This window comes from Ctenopharyngodon idella, chromosome 15 (genome assembly GCF_019924925.1).
Source record: "Ctenopharyngodon idella isolate HZGC_01 chromosome 15, HZGC01, whole genome shotgun sequence".
Classification (NCBI taxonomy): Eukaryota; Metazoa; Chordata; class Actinopteri; order Cypriniformes; family Xenocyprididae; genus Ctenopharyngodon; species Ctenopharyngodon idella.
Window position 1 is genome coordinate 7,198,087 of NC_067234.1, and position 17,220 is coordinate 7,215,306.

Below are 17,220 nucleotides of genomic sequence, written 5' to 3' on the forward strand. Positions count from 1 at the left end.
TCTTATTTTAACTTGATTTATTGTTTTAAGTAGTGCATTTAAAAAATAAAACCTTTGCTGTTGTTAGTTTTGCTGTTGTGATCATGTAACATGAGGTGCTGACTGGAAATTCAACAGGAGTCTCCTAACCGCACAGTCTTCAAAAGAGGAAACAGATTAAGTTATAGCGCTGTGGCACTTCCAAAATACCACGTTATGATCAACCATGAGACTCTGTCTGCACAGCCTCATGCACTTCCCTTAAGAGAACTGAAGACCCATGCCACACCATGACCAATGGACTGAAAGAGTAGATAGAGTTTTTCCAAACTGCAAATAAATAAATAAATAAAATAAAAAAAAATCTTCCACACAAGACCAGTTTACACCCTAGAACCATTTAATTGATATGTGATTGTTTATTTATGTGTAGATGGCAGTTTTTTATGCTCATCTGAACTGATACATATAAACCTTTTAATGCACAGAATAAGATGACTCAAGAAGGTGCAAAGGTTCAACATGACTGCAATATTTTTCAAAATAAAATATGACCGATTATGACACGGTTTAATATGTTTTTATTTAGTATGAATGTCATCAGGATGTACTACATTCGTCATGTTGTCATTATCATGTGACCTACAATCATCACAACTCCCCTGCCATGGCCTCATGGGATAGTAAAATTTCAGGGAATGTGCACGTCAGAATCTTGCCGGAAGTAGTAGGTCATCTGGGAACTTTTCACTTACTGTGAATTTGGACATACTGCTGTTCTCACATATTGCTTTTCACCTACTATACACCGATCAGACATAACATTATGAGCACTGACAGGTGAAGTGAATAACACTTTTTATCTCTTTATCACGGCACCTGTTAGTGAGTGGGATATATTAGGCAGCAAGTAAACATTTTGTCCTCAAAGTTAATGTGTTAGAAGCAGGAAAAATGGGCAAGCGTAAGGATTTGAGCGAGTTTGACAAGGGCCAAATTGTGATGGCTAGATGACTGGGTCAGAGCATCTCCAAAACTGCAGCTCTTGTGGGGTGTTCTGCAGTGGTCAGTATCTATTAAAAGTGGTCCAAGGAAGGAACAGTGGTGAACCGGCGACAGGGTCATGGACGGCCAAGGCTCATTGATGCACATGGGGAGCAAAGGCTGGCCCGTGTGGTCCGATTAAATAGACAAGCTGCTGTAGCTCAGATTGCTCAAGAAGTTAATGCTGATAGAAATCTGATAGAAAGGTGTCAGAATACACAGTGCATCGCAGTTTGTTGCGTATGGGGCTGAATAGTTGCAGACCAGTCAGGGTGCCCATGCTGACACCTGTCCACCACCGAAAGCACCAACAGTGGGCACATGAGAATCAAAAGTGGACCACAGAGCAATGGAAGAAGGTGCCCTGGTCTGATGAATCACGTTTTCTTTTACATCACGTGGCCAGGTGCGTGTGCGTCGCTTGCCTGGGGAACACATGGTACCAGGATGCACTATGGGAAGAAGGCAAGCCTGCGGAGGCAGTGTGATGCTTTGGGCAATGTTCTGCTGGGAAACCTTAGGTCCTGTCATCCATGTGGATGTTACTTTGACACGTACCACCTACCTAAACATTGTTGCAGACCATGTACACCCTTTCATTCCCTGGTGGCTGTGGCCTCTTTCAGCAGGATAATGCGCCCTGCCACAAAGCAAAAATGGTCCAGGAAAGGTTTGAGGAGCACAACAGTGAGTTTGAGGTGTTGACTCGGCCTCCAGATTCCCCAGATCTCAACCCAATCGAGCATCTGTGGGATGTGCTGAACAAACAAGTCCGATCCAAGGAGGCCCCACCTCGCAACTTACAGGACTTAAAGGATCTGCTGCTAACATCTTGGTGCCAGATACCACAGCACACCTTCAGGGGTCTAGTGGAGTCCATGCCTCGACGGGTCAGGGCTGTTTTGGCAGCAAACGGGGGACCAATACAATATTAGGAAGGTGGTCATGATGTCATGCCTGATCGGTGTATAGGGAAGTGATTGCAGGATGCAGGATGTATGCATGCTGTTGGTGGAGGCAAGAAACAAAGCTTTTAAAAAAATCGACACGGTATTACTAATGGAATTTATGTCATAGAATAAAACATGAAAATATCTTGAGTTTGCATTAATCACAGACCTTATTTCAGGCATTAAACCAAAAACAGATTCAAAAACCCGTTGACTTCAGGAAGATGGAACTGGGTTTTGGCCTCCAAAGATTTGGCCTATGTTATTCCTGCAGCACACTATGATGGACCATTTAGACCTCACCGTATAGGCTCAAACAGTACTGATGGCTAACTTTGTAATGTGCGATATTTAGATATCCTATTCTGTTTAGCTCTCATTTTAACAAGTTGTAAACAGCCAAATAGTCCCCCTAAGGAGCTGAAACAGTGGGAGGTGATTTGGAATGGGTTACTGCAAAACTGCTTTCTCATCAGCAAGGGAAAGATCAACTAAAAATGCTAATACTGTCATCATTTACTCACCCTCATGTCATTCCAAACCTGTTTGACTTTCTTTCTTCCATGAATCACAATGTTTTGCAGAATGTCTGAGCTGCACAATGTAATTCTGAATGTTTTACTGATGCGAGACTTTAATTTTAAAAGACGTGTGTGAAAGCTGTTGAATTTTCTGTCCGATGCAGTAAAGAGTGCCTGAGAAAAACGCGTTGTCCTGATTCAGTATTTGCGGTCAGATGAAATGTTGTCAGGCTATATGTCAGTGTCATTATATTTGTAACTTGTTAAGAAATAAAAAGTCTCTCACCTCAGAAAAACAAATGCTCTTCTGCTGTCAGAGATTATGGTGTACTGACCCTAGAGCGCACTCTTCAATTGCATGTGGAAATGCGGAGGTGCACGTTATACTGTATATCGCTTCACTATACAAGCAAAATAAATAACAAGCATGCAACGTTGTAGTTACATTGTCAATTAGTAAGTCATTACCAAAAAATACCAGTTAATTACTTAACTGGTACATTGTGTGTTAGCTGGGAAGGATTTGCATGCAGGTATAATTCATCAGGATCAGTAGCCTACATGTTTTATTAATACTTCATGTTAGTATTGTGCATTTAGGATGGTACAGTATCTGTAGTTTCCATAACCTTAACCCAAACTACCACTTATTTTCAGTTTGTGTTATTTTCTGTATTTCTGATGACTGTACTGTAAAAAATTAAAATTTTAAGGCAACCAGCTGGAGGAGATTTTTGAGTTCTCAACTTGTTGCATAAAAAGTTCAATTTAGTTGAGAAAACTCAAATTCCTGCAGCTGGTTTCTCAACTTTTGATTTTTTTTACAGTGTGTGATGGCTCATAACAAATTTACTGTATTAACAAAACTAATTTGGGACTGCTATTTAATAGCTTTACCTTTTACCATTTATTCATCAGTGTTAGTGATATTCTCACAATATACGTGTATGTTATGTAAAGTGGGAAGGTACTTACCGGTATGTGTGTGTCAACCATTTTTGAGAAATAAATACTTCATTCAAATTCCTACAAATGTCGGTTGTGGCTTAATGACCATGAGAAAATGTGGGTCCCATGGCCAAACCAGTTGAGAACCACTGCGTTAAAGTATCAAAAAAGTAGCACTTATAAGCACTATAAAGCTATTGTCACGTGACGTGTATTATAAACAGCAGGCAGATAAGAAAGAACAATGAAAACAGGATTTAATGACAAAACTCAGAATACTCACGCTAAACATCTATCATTGATGAGAACAGACGAAGACAGTTCGGCCCCTCCCGGGGAGGCATGTCCTCGCACCGTAAGAGTCCAAATGAGGAGGGAGGTTGGGGGTTCTGGAGGAGGGCGAAGAACTGAAGATAACCAAAAAGAAAGAGAGTCTAGGGCACAGAAAACAGTCCATGAGGGAGTGGAGGGTGGGAGGAGCCGGGGGAGACCAGGAGCAGAATGAGCTGGTGGAAAATCCAGAGTCTAGCCAGGATGATGCCCCATGGCGGAGTCGAGGGAGGGAGGAGCCATGGTGTAAATGTCTTCGACGAGGCCATGGGGATGACGTATGGAGATGGAGCCGGTGGAGAACTAGCCCAGAGCGCAGATGGATGGCCGATGACCAGACACGATACTGCGGGGGGGGGGTCAGGGCAGAAGAGTCTGGACGAGTCTGGATCAGAGGCAGGAGGCGGAGCCAAGGGATCCAAGCAGGCCCGAGGTGGATCCACACCACAGAGGGCTGGTGGAGGAGAAACCGAGGGGCCGACGGGAGACAGCGGCGACTGGGCAGAGGAACTGGATGAAGTCTGAAGAGGAGGCGGGAGAGGGAGGTTGGGAGGGAACACTGGAAACACAGGAGAACTTTTGCTGGACGGAACCAGCTGATACTCCCTCCATCTGCGGTGGACTCTGGCTCGTTGTCCGTGCAGATGGGTGATGACAGGCTGGACTCTGGATTAGGAGCGGGGCTGGCGAGTTCCTCCTCAGTGAGGCCGATGGTAAATGGCGAATCACAGCTCACCAGCACCCATTTCACATACTTGGCGAAATTCCCCCAAGGACCCACACTGGGCAGGCGTGCCGTAGTTTCCGCGCTGAGGCTTGTGTAGAAAAAGACGCTCAGCACTTCATCTGGAAAGTTGGTGAGGCACACCAGATCTAGAGGTCTCGTGTGTGGGTCTCGAGGGATTGCTGCTTCTGGTCGAGGCATAACAGCTGACAGCCGGTAAGTCCATCTTCGGTTGTGGTCCGTTCTTCTGTCACATGGCGTGTGGCAGCAGGCAGACAAAGAAGAACAATGATAACAGGATATATTGACAAAACTAAGGAATACTCACACTAACACATCTAACATTGATGAGAACGGACGAAGACTGAGGGAGAACACAGGGTATAAATGCATGAAGCAAACAAAGGATCGTAACAAGGTGATTAACAGGACACAGGTGAAGGAAATGACTAATTAGACAACTCAGGGAAACTAGGCCAAACGATGGGGCAAACTAATCACAGAAAACATACACGTTACAGCTATAAGTCTTCTAAAGCCATATGATATGTTTGTGGGAGGAACAGGTTGAAATGTAATTCTCTATTCACTGGAAATTCACCACTGTAGCTTTCAAATCTCATTTGTACTTGAGCACATTCAAACATAATGCCTCAGGTTTGATGTGGTCTCAGAAATCATTAGATCTTGCATGTTACATGCGTGATTGTGCTTGTGAATATTTTCAACAAATAACACACATTTCGGTCTAATTATGGACTGTTTTTATGGTTCTTTTATTGTCTGTTTTTGTGGCTTGACTAAATTGGATGTAAAAGAGCAGCTTGGACATTCTGCAAAATAACTACTTTTGTGTTTCATGGAACAAAGAATTCATACAGGTTTGAAATGTCATTAAGACAGAGAATGATGACAGAATTTTCATTTTTTGGTGAACTATTCCTTTGGAATAATTGGAAACATGTCAGTATCCAATACTCCAAGAGTTCTTTCCCACCCAGTCGGGTGATCGTCACACCAGTGTGGTCAAGAAATAGGTCAATTGAGGACAGCAGTCTGAGACGCCTCATCTCTCTTCACAAAATTGTCCGCTACATGCTTCTCTTTTTTTCTTATCCTTTTCTCTGTCCAAGTGGGTTGATGAATGCACTAGTTACGTTTGCTCTTGGCAGAGCATGTGTAATTTAGGGGCTGAATGCTTTTTCAGAGTCTCTAACTGGCTCCATATGGAGATGCAGTGTGAGACACTTCAGAGTTTCATCTCCAGCCACCACACTGACTTCCATGCAAAGACTGCCATCATATATACCACACTGCACCAATCTGCTGCTTAGACGGCAACGCAAATCATATGGTGACTTTCAAACCCCTCTTTTGGAATAGCTTGGCTTTAGAGGCATTTTATACATTGGATGGGTATTTTTGACCTTGTAATAAATAGAAGTAGGATTTCCCAAGCTTTTTGTTTTCTTGTATATTGATTTGTTTTTGATTTCATGGGGACTATAAAGTTTTAATTATTTTTGTTTGTTAAAGCAATAATCACTACTATTATTGCTTATACATACACAAGTTTAGAGGATGTACTAAACCCCTAACTAACCCCTACTAACCCTAAATTTTACACTTTTATGCTACAAATATGAATACTGCTTCAAATCATGAATTTTGTTGAGGAGAAGTGTGCTATTAGTTTAAGTGGATCGGACTGACAAATGATAAAACAGAGAGATAAAATCCCATGGATTTACATGTGTTGACCCAAGCCATAGGGACTTGAGTGTGGGTTTATCTTTTTCTTTTTTTTTCTTCTTTTTTTTAATTTTGCCAGTAAGCCAACACCTAGCAACTGCATAGTAACACACAATGCCCTGGAACACTCAAGCATTGTGGTGGTGACATTTATACTTGCTAGATTCACTCTCATTATCTCCAGAATTAAACAGTTAAAGAAGGGACACATGACAGAATTTCTGCACCACTAGGCTGGAAACAGGTAATGTTTTCAAACAGGTTTCCTAAACATTCCCCCATTGGTCAGCCCAAACTCACACCATTGGTCGAGTCAGTGTTGCTATGTTGGGCTGGGCAGGAAGATCAAACAAACAAAGAAAGATACAACAGAAACTGTGTTTCATGTTTTTAGAGGAATCAACCTTGAAATGCTTATAGTTGTCAGCATATTAAACTGAAATAGGCAAAATGATTTTAGCATTTAAAAAATTATACACATCACCTTTAAATACTGTGCCTGTGCTCTTTACAAATAAAGCTATCAATGTAAAAAAATAAAATAAAAAATTACTCAAAACAAAAATAATCAAAAATAATGTAACCAATTTCCCACTTCATTTTTTAAGTTATACGAATTTCAACTAGAAAAGTTCAAAATAAAAGTTTAAATGAGTGGTACAATAAATTTGATTATACTTAAAAAAATTAAGTTGAGTTGCTTGTAAGTTGAATTAAGTGGGACACTCCAAGGAAGGAAAAATATTTTGAAACCCTCTTTGTTCACTCAATAATACAGGAGGTTGTTGAAAAGAACCTGAAAAACCAGTTTAAAAGACTCCAGATTGTACCAGCGCCACATCTGTGTGTCCTCACGTAACCTGTTTTGCCATGTGCCCTCTGTAATGTAAGGGACACATATACATTTGGCTGCCGTCCACACCAATCTTACGCACACACGCGGAGAACTCACATGTACTGCATTCCACAGGAGCCTGCTCATAAGGGGCCTTCAGCAGGGTGGAGATCCCTCCTCCTCACACTTCCTCCTTCTCTCTGTCAGTACATGCCGCTTAAAGTGAATGTTGGACCACACTGCTAAGGAAAGGAGCGAGATGGAGAGCAAGGCAAAACTCAGGAGAGTTGTGAGAAAAAGTAGTAAATGCCAGTTCTCATATTGCACTGAGCTTTACCACCTGTTCATCTCTCAGAACCCAACGTAAGTCCTTGGTTGACCCACTCAGAGCCACTTTATGTATATTGGATCCAGATAACTCTCTTGGCTGGGTGTTGTCCAAAGGCAGAGAGATCAGGGCATAATGTCAAGATCATTCTAGTGACGAGGACCAGCTGGAAGCCTGAACCATAATAGAAATTCAACACCCAGACCTGGAGAGAAATGCAAGGAGAAAAAAGTGCCAGTTAAGCACTTTTTTTCCTGGCGTCCTTTACTATAAAAGCCAGGACAAAGATCCCCACTGCTTTTCACACGATTGCTTTCCACAGGACCATCTGGCTCCAGAAACCCCCAAGCCGATCACATCTCAGTGCTGAGGAGGAGCCAGAAAGAACCCAAAGCCTGAAATGGGGTGACTGAGTTCATTCTGACTGAGGGTAGAGGGCTATTTCTGGGAGAAAAGTCAATGCGCTTCGCTTTTTACAAACTTCGATTAGGATTTATCAGTGAAATATCACCAGCAGCCCCTTTAAAGTTGCACCAAGTGAGTTTACAATTATTTTACACCTTAAGAAATGACATACTTTAGATTACACTACTTTATTTCAAATAAATGCTTTTCTTTTAAACATTCTATTCATCAAAAAAGGATCACAGTTCCCACATAAATATTCTGTTTTCAACATTAATAATAATAAATGTTTCTTGAGCAACAAATCATTATATTAGAATGATTTCTGAAGGATCATGTGACACTGAAGACTGGAGTAATGATGCTGAAAATTCAGCTTTGATCACAGGAATGAATTACATTTCAAAATATGTTCAAATATAAATAGTTATTTTAAATGGTGAAATGGTGAGTTATTTCAAAAATAACTTTTAACCAATAGTGTAGCCTATATGTTTAAAGCGATGAGAATACTTTTTGTGCGCAAAAACAAAAGGAAGATAAAAAAACTCTCGGATTTCATCCAAAATATAATTTATGTTTCGCAGATGAACAAAGATCTTACAGGTTTGGAATGACAAGAGTGTGAGTAATTGTAAAAATGCTTTCTCCTCACATTCTACCAGTCATGAAACATTTTCGGTTACCATTGTTGAAATACTATATTCGCAGGCATATTTGTCGCCCATTGTAAATTTATTCCACAACCGATAAAATTAGTGGGACCAGCCTTATGTGTGTGTGTGTGTGTATATATATATATATATATATATATATATATATGCAGTATTTGATTCAATGTTTACTCAAATGATTATTTGAAGGTTCAACTGACCTTGTCTGACAGATGACAGTCTGGCTACTGCTTTAGAGGAACATTTTAAGCATGTGTGTGCAATAAGTCTGTCAAAACTATTAAAGATGTGTCCCTGAGAATATAACACTTTTGTATGTGTTACATTTTTCATAATCATAATAATTTGTTTCTTTCCAGATTTTTCAAAGAGGACACATACCTGTACTGTACTTTTTGGACATTGATTTTTAGATTTCCCCCAAGAAGATTCTTCATAGAGCTCACATTTCTCCCTCTCAGCGCAGTAGATTTAGGGCTGATTTTTCTCCTTTCTTTTCCAAATGCAAGACAGAAATAGGTAGTCTTATTCACTGCTTGTGGTTCTGTAACAAGATACAGAGTTTGTGGTGTGATGTTTCTGAAGAACTGAATAAAGTTTTAGGTGTTTCTTTGGTTCCAGACTCAGCATCTTAAGCCGGGGACACACTTAACGATTGCAAGGCCGATTGTGAATGTAATTTGATACTTACGACCGATCATGCCCAAACTCGCCGAGTCAGAGCCAGTTGCGTTCAGTCGGTGTTTAAATTCCATAGTATTTAAATCTGCTTCAGTCAAAGGAAACAGTCTTTGGGCCTCATTTATAGTGTGCGTACGCACAGATTTGATCTTAGAGTGTGCGTACACTTAAATCCACGCCAACACTCATATTTATAAAAACGGTCTTTGACGTGGAAAAGTGCTTAGCACCACGTCAGGGTCTGAGCAGACGTACGCGCTTTTCCTGTCAGATTACTGCAGGTTTTTGGAAATCTAAGCTATTCTAGCAGCTAAATGAAAGGATTTGGATGATGACTGGTGATCTTTTATATGTAAATGACATTAATTAGGTGTCGTTTACAACGCAAAGAACTGAAACCATTCAGCTGCGCTAGTTCAAGATCATTTGCGATTTATAGATTTCACATCTGAAAGAGAGGCGTACGCTCGTTTTCTGTGTGTACGTCCATTCTATGAATCACACGTACGCACATCTTAGAAATGATCGTAAGATCAAATTTAGGACGGTTTCTGTGCAACATTTTATAAATGAGACCCCTAGTGTGTTGAGCTCAGTCTTAGAATGTTTTAGCTAGTCGTTAAGTGTGTCCCTGGCTTCACCAACTGGAATGTCTCCTTCTATAGTACTTGATAAATTAGGGTTTTTAATCTCCTCATTTTCAATGCTAGAAAATGTTTACTTCTACAATGGATCTCGGATAAAGACCCCTCTGTTAAAATATGGCTAGAACTATTCTTGAATATGTGTATCACTAGATTATCTGACTTGCATGCTACATGACAGGAGCAGAGTGTTTCATAAAATTTGGGAAGCTTATCTGACATAATGCTGATCTTGACATTGCCTCCATCCTGACAAGATGGTTTATGTAAGGATGGCTTGTGGGGGTCTGATTTTGTTAGCTATACAATAATGTTTACTTATTGTCACTACTACTTCATTATTGTTTTATTTTTCCAGATTTATTGAATTTTCATGCATATGTGTATATGTACATGCAATTTTTTTTAGCTGAAATGTATATAAATGTAATAATGTATATAAATGTAATAAAATATATTTCTGTTGTTATTCTTTCTTTTGTGTAACTTTTGTTGTCATGCTATTATTATAGCAATTGTTTAGCAATACTATATAAAATATTTTTATTTTTCTATAAAAGTAAAATTATTATATATGTGTGTGTATATATATTATTTATTTTATTTTATTTTTTAAAGAAAATAAAAAAGTTAAATTTCCCATAAGTCCTCAAAGCTTCAAAAGTAGCCTTGTGAATGAATAAAGAGAGACAGTCACATTGGATTCTTCTTTATATAACATAATTTATATACACATGGCTTTTTACAGCGGCAGCATGTTTCTTGTACAGAAATACAAGCACAACATCAGCATCAAGAGCAAAAAACAGAGCTCTGTAGCCTCACATTTCACAAACGGTTTGCTCTCTGCTGATGAACTTAAAGAATGAAGATATAATATACATATGTCAGTATTGGCATGTCAGCTTAACAATATAATTTCTCTTATAGATTATTACTTTCTCAAATACATAAACAAATTGCACCTTTAGTTATATCATCTTCTGATTGTGAATCAAATCATTTCTGTACATAAGTTAAGAAATGTAACAGTTTGTTTCAAAATAGACAATCTTCACTTTTTTTTTTGTCTCTCTAGGAGAACTCATTACATCTATAGACAAAGTGCAATATTTTAATTTAAAGTTTTTTTTTTCATTAAAAATTGGTCCAAACTCCACAATCTGAAGAAAACAGCTAAATTTTCTTCCAAATTTGTCTCAATTATTATGTTTTTTTTTTTTTTTTTGCCTTTTCATTTGTCCAAGTTTTCTACAAACTGCTGCTAAATACAAGAATATCAGTGTCAGTGTACAAAAAGCTTTGCATGTAAATTATCTTCTACTCTAAATATACTTCATCAGAACTATGAACTAACATCTGTGACATTAACATAACATTAACTCCACAGCTCTATCAAACATGAAATATCAAATATCTCGTCATCGATAAAAACATACTGGAGATGACAATAATCATACTAATCATTAAAGTACATGGATGTGCATAGGTGGGGTCACCTGCTAAATTCACAAAGCAAATGCATGTTCATGATGGTGGGCACAGTGATATTAGTAAAAAGTATCTGATCTTTTCCCTGTGCTGAGTGAGGCAGTGGGGGTCAGAGGTTATTAATAATATTTTTTATGGTGTGAGTTATTTGTGAAGTAGACAGATGTCTGACTTTCGTCCCACAACTGAACCTCATTGTATCCCAACCAGGCGCAACAAGAATTATTCATACTGAAAATGAAAATTATGGCACAGCTAATCATATTTTATGTTAGATATAGAGTTATGTAGAGTGGAATTTTGGACCAATTCGATTTCACAATGGCCAGGGCTACACAGTACAAAGCCACAGGAATAGAAACCTCTATCACTATTGTTGCTCTATCACATTCCATTTCCTTAGAAAACGGTGTTACCGTCCTCAAGTTAGAAAGAACACTTCTAATAACATTTAATAATTTAAAAGTTGGCCAACAGTGAGAACCTAATGTATCATAATCTTCTCAAAAGCATTAAAATGTCTTCAGCGTTTGTTTTATAACACTACTCAAGAAATCATTTTCAATATTTTCAAGTCTTCAATGAATTATCTGAGAAATCGGCACCCTGATTCAATTTTTGCTTGCCAGTTTGAACATTTTTAAGGTCTACCTGTAGTAGTGCAAGGAAACAATTTTCGGTGAAGTGAACGAGAAATGAAAAGGAAACAAAAAACAAAAGTTGAGGCAGCACAGACCTGGAAAATCACCACAAACTTGTAGAACGTATACATCACAGTGCCTGCAATTTGATGTGAAATAAAACAGAAATATAATACAAGTGTAAATGATACAATCACACCACTTCTCCTTCAGCCAAATAAATAATTTCAAAAACGCACTACACTTTCTTAAAGGCAGACTGTAGCATTACTACAGCAACAGATTCAATATGGTGGCGAAGGCATAGGAGTTTAATAGCGCTGTAGCTCTAAACTACTTTAACCACTGTAAAAGGCTTTGGTGGTGTCTGGGGCCCTGTGAGAAATTCTTAAGAGCAAATCCAACAATTTTTTCTTACCAATGGAATCTTTAGATTTAACTCTTATATGGGTCATAACAAAGACAGGATTGATCTTTTTTTTTTTTTTAATGCAGGAATGCACAGACGATTTAATTTATTTATTTTTAAATGCTAAATTTGTCTTTTGAGGACCCCAAACCTCTGAAGAAACACACTAAATACAGCTTAGAGGAGTAATTCATCCAAAAATTAAAATTCTGGGATCATTTACTCGTCCTCCTGTCATTCCAAACTTGTGTGACATGCTTTCTTCCATGACACACAAAAGATGCATTTGAATAAACCACTGGTGTTTGCCATTAAATGATAATGATGACGATTTGATTTATTTTAATTACATGAGAAAGAGCAGCCAGGACATTGTTCAAAAAAATCACCTTTTGTGTTCCACAGAATAAATAAATGAGTTTGGAATGACACAAGTAAATAGGTTTTTCATTATTGGGTGAACCATTCCTTTAAATAACAAAAATCTCAAACCAAATAAATCTGAAGCCAATAATAAACAGCAATACGAATAATTATGATAATACAAAAAAAACAACAAAACAAAACAAAAAAAAACAACTAAATATTTCTACTTTATATGTTTTTGAAATATATATTTCATGTATTTACAAGAAATGTGGAAAGATGTATACAATTCAGATGAGAAACATTCTTCCATGTAAGCCCTCCAAAAAGTAAAATATCAAATCCAGTTTCTCTCAGGTTTAGAAAACAACATCAAATATGTTGCCCTGATTGTTGATATCATTGTGTAAACTCTATGTACACCAGTTTATAGTAACATACTCTTTAGAAATGTAGTACTGTACATCTGCTCTATGTCAAATATGCTGACGAGACAGAAATGAAAGTGTTATGATGTGCTGTATGCGACGTAGTTCAACTAGTCTGCAACAATTTCCCTAACGTTTTTAAGGTCTTGTTTCTGCAGGACCATTTCTAAATAAATCTATTTACAGTCATTCCTGCATACAACTGTTCCAGTTCTTCTTCTCAATAAGGCCAATCATGGAGTCTCCATGAAGCACAGCATGAATGCATTACCCTCAGCAAAAATTGCAGGGTAGGGTTTTGAACTGACAACACAATGAATGAAAAAGAGCTATTAACTTGGGTGTCACTTTTCTGAGGTGTCTCAAATGTACTTGAGGTGTGCTGCCTGGTCTTGGATTAGGTGGTTATACCTTATCACAGTTTGCCCTTAATGGAAAATGTGGCTTTAAAATCATTCCTGTAAATTGGTGTGGACATTGGTAAGTGTGTGCTGCAGCAGATGTAAGGGCCTCAGGTTTTCGTTGCCCTGATTTGAGCACAGATTCTCTACAGCAAGAAGAAGGCAGTAAAATAAAGCTTGTCAATTTGGCTATGGAGCACAGGCACCTGGTTTGGCACTTGGTTTGAACGTGAGTCCCATTGTCTGAGGAGAACGTCCTTGCAATTTAGCTCCGCACTGAGCAAAATGTGCATGGCAGTGTGAGGTTTATCTCAGCCGCCTCTGCTGAAGAAAGTGAAAGAATAACAGGGGCTACTTTCCCTGACGAGGGGTTGACGAGAGTTTTGGATGCATGTGGACAGCCGCTCAAGTGTTGCTGTACTTCAGTTGAGAGTTTTTACCTGTAATAAAGACAAAAAAGATGTCAAATTTTCTTACTGTCCAAGAGGCCACCTCACATATCTAAGTCATCTACATAGTGTCAAAATGTGCATTACAAAACTACTCAAGAAGGGAAAGGGTTAGTTCACCCAAAAATGGGAGAAAAAAAAAAAAAAAAAAAACTCAGATTGTGTTTGGCTGAAAGAAGAAAGTCATATACACCTAGGATGGCGTAAGGGTGAGTAATTTATGGGATAATTTACATTTCTGAGTGAACTAACCCTTTAAGTTTCAGGTCTCTAGATACTGATTAGTTGTAAACATCTTATTGACCCCTAAGTTTAATAAAAGTAGTGTCCTACCCAGACACCCAGCTGTGGGTGGTGGTCTTTACACTGTGAGGCGGGAACCCCTGTTGGGTTGCCATGGGGTCGAAGTTGAAGTCCAGTGATTCTCCATCCATGAGCGTATCATGCAAGATGGACTCCACGTCACATTCGAAGCGCTCCACAGGCATACCGTCCAGATCACTGGGCAGCTTCTCCAGGTGTTGCTGTTGCTGGTGGGGCAGCATCCCTGGGCTGCGGCCATATCCGTTACTGTTGATGCTGCAGTAAGGAATCCCACCTCCAAGATGACCGGAGCCTCCGTACTGCATCTGCATGGCTGACTTGATGCTTCCCAGGCGTCCACCGGGACCGCTGTGGCCAATTGCGGCCAGAGGGTGCAGCGATCGCCCGTTCAATGCCACAGATGTGGGTGGGGCTTGTCCGTGCATATTGTGCGGATGAGAGAGGGCATGGCTATGAGATGCTCCACCTCCCATAAGTTCATTCCGCCCACTGCTGTAGGGGGGCAACATACATCCACCACCTCCAGCTGACTGGGAGACAACGGTATCCACCGAGGGCAGGAGCTCTCCAGGCTCCCCATCAGACGTAAGAAGCTCCTTCAGCAGCCCTGCTGTGCAGTTAAACTGGCCCATAGTTCCTGGACCGGGACCAAAACTGGACTTGCTTTCTGGCAGAGACTGCATAGGCATGGGAGACATGCTGCCCATTCCTGCCTGGCCGTAGAGACACTTACGATAGTCTTGTTGGGTCTGCTGGTTGACTGCAGCCAGGCTTGGGGAACTGTAGGGGGAGTAACCAGGGCTGGCCTGCATGAGCGAGGAGGGTGAAGACTGGTTGGATCCTGACCCAGGGCCTCCTGTAGGCCCCACTGATTGGTTCTTAGGTGAGAGCAAGTTGAGGTTATCCAGAAGGTTTTCCATCACATTCTCAGAGCCACTGTGACCCATAGAACCAGCCATTTCAGACAAGCTGGGGAGGGTGGAGGTCATTTTGGCTCCTGACCCAGGGCCTGGGTAGACCATGTGGACGTCAGAGTCGCCAAGTTCGTCGTCAATAAAGGGCGAGAGACGACCGCTCAGTGTGCTGGCATTAGAGCTGGTGCGGGGACGGAAAGCCGTCCAGGCATCAAAGTCATCGTTGCTGTGGGAGTTTGGACTGCCAGGCCACTTACCGTACTGAGAGCCTGGGCTGTCTGCACCCCCCTCGGGCCCACCTTGAAGAGCCAGCTATAAATATAGAGATGAACAGAACCACTTGTGAGAACTGTATACTCATGGATAGTGTGTACTGTTTATCAAAGAGATCACAACAAGGTTTGGTGTGCAGCTTTTACCTTTTTCTTTGCCGCTCGTCCTCTGCTCTTGGCAAACTTGCTGTTATTGTCCATGGAGGCAGCTCGGCGTCGAGGCGACTTGCCACTTTTGCCGCCTTCAGGGTTGAGCATCCACCAAGAGCTCTTACCTGTCCCCTCATTCTGCACACGGATAAACCTACTATGTAGGGACAGGTTGTGTCTGATTGAATTCTGTGGAAGAGAAGGAGAGCAAGGAGAAAAAGCATGAGTGTTATGTTCGGAGTTTGCCTCGTTCCCGTAAATTCCCCTCTGACGGTAAATCAACAGAGTGCAAATCCTCACAGCAGCTGTTTTCTATTAAACTCTCTTTTCTCTTCACCTCCGCTTTCGTCCACTCACCCTTTCCTTCACCTATATGTATAATTTTCTGTCATTCAAAGGAGACAGTTTTCCTTGAACATCAGCCATTCTTTTAAACATATTCTTGCAAATATTTACAAATTGCTCTCAGTGGTGCATTCAAATAGAACAGAGAATCCCTTCAATGTTTTGCTGTGAATCATAAAAACATAATTCTATTTTTAGTGAGGATGGACATTCCTATTTGAAGTATAATCTTCAAGTTTAGACCACGTTTAGACTATGTGTCTTGGAAATACTACCCTTTATCTAGTAGACAATTTTAAATGATACAATTTGTGTACAAGAGAAAGAATCTGTTCCTCTGAATGTGGATCAATTGATTTGAAAGTATTAAAGGTTACATGCACCCTCTCAGTTTTATATGCAAACGCAACTATGAGTAAGCCATTTGTAAGTTGATTTACTATAAGAGCATAAACACTGGCACTTTCAAAATATTGCTTTGTTTGTTTGAGTGGCTTGGCCTGTCAACTTCTGCTCTCAACCAGTGATGTGTTTGGGGCAAGACTACCTGTTCATCTGAACAATGGAAGATGGGGATTGTTTAAAAACCTATTTTGAAATAGTCACATGCAAATTCCAAGAACATTTTTGGTTTTTATTATCTGTTCCTTTACAGGAGAGCAAAATGATCAAAGAAAAACATAAAAAAGCATTGCCACATGCTCTGACTTAATTAGCAACAAATCACTTAAATAGCAGCCTTTCTTAATGACCAGCCAAAGCAGCCATTTCTATGCCTGCTATTCTACTCTTGCCAATAAATAGTTGTGGCACTAGGGCGAATTTAGTCTAGTATAATTATGAACTTTTCTGTCATTCTGATGAGTTCACATACCGTAATGTCTGGCAAACATGGGTAAACATTCAGCCTGGCATAGACACATTACCTACGTTGTCATGGTGATCTCAATCATTAGGACCATTTTCCCCAGAGAGGTGGAAAATGGGGGATTTTTGAAATGCTGGCCTAATGCTTCCTACGTCTAATTCAGAGTTGTTAATGGATAGTTACAGGATGTGATGGCAGCTTAAGATGGTCTTTGCGGTTGTTTGTGAACTAAAAGGCTTCATGAAGCACATGCATGACATGATTTTTATTTCCTTTTTTTTTTTTTTTTCCTTTAAATCTGACCCATTAATCCTATAGTGAAGCAGTTTCACATATGGTCATTGTGA

General features: G+C 39.9%; 1 protein-coding gene across 2 annotated transcripts in view; it reads right to left on the bottom strand.

Annotated features, from left to right (window-relative positions):
* Window positions 1-10,508: 10,508 nt before the first annotated feature.
* The window catches only part of foxo1a (forkhead box O1 a), a 48,055-nt gene continuing 41,343 nt past the window's right edge, over window positions 10,509-17,220 (bottom strand). Inside the window, exons 2-4 of one of the 2 annotated variants that reach the window (XM_051863906.1) lie at window positions 15,658-15,849; window positions 14,334-15,550; window positions 10,509-13,991 (exon numbers count right to left, since the gene is read on the bottom strand). In XM_051863906.1, the coding sequence (XP_051719866.1) occupies window positions 13,988-13,991; window positions 14,334-15,550; window positions 15,658-15,849 (1,413 nt within the window). In that variant the 3' untranslated portion in view covers window positions 10,509-13,987. Of the gene's footprint in view, window positions 13,992-14,329; window positions 15,551-15,657; window positions 15,850-17,220 lie in introns of those variants that run through there. The other variant, XM_051863907.1, reaches the window with a different exon arrangement.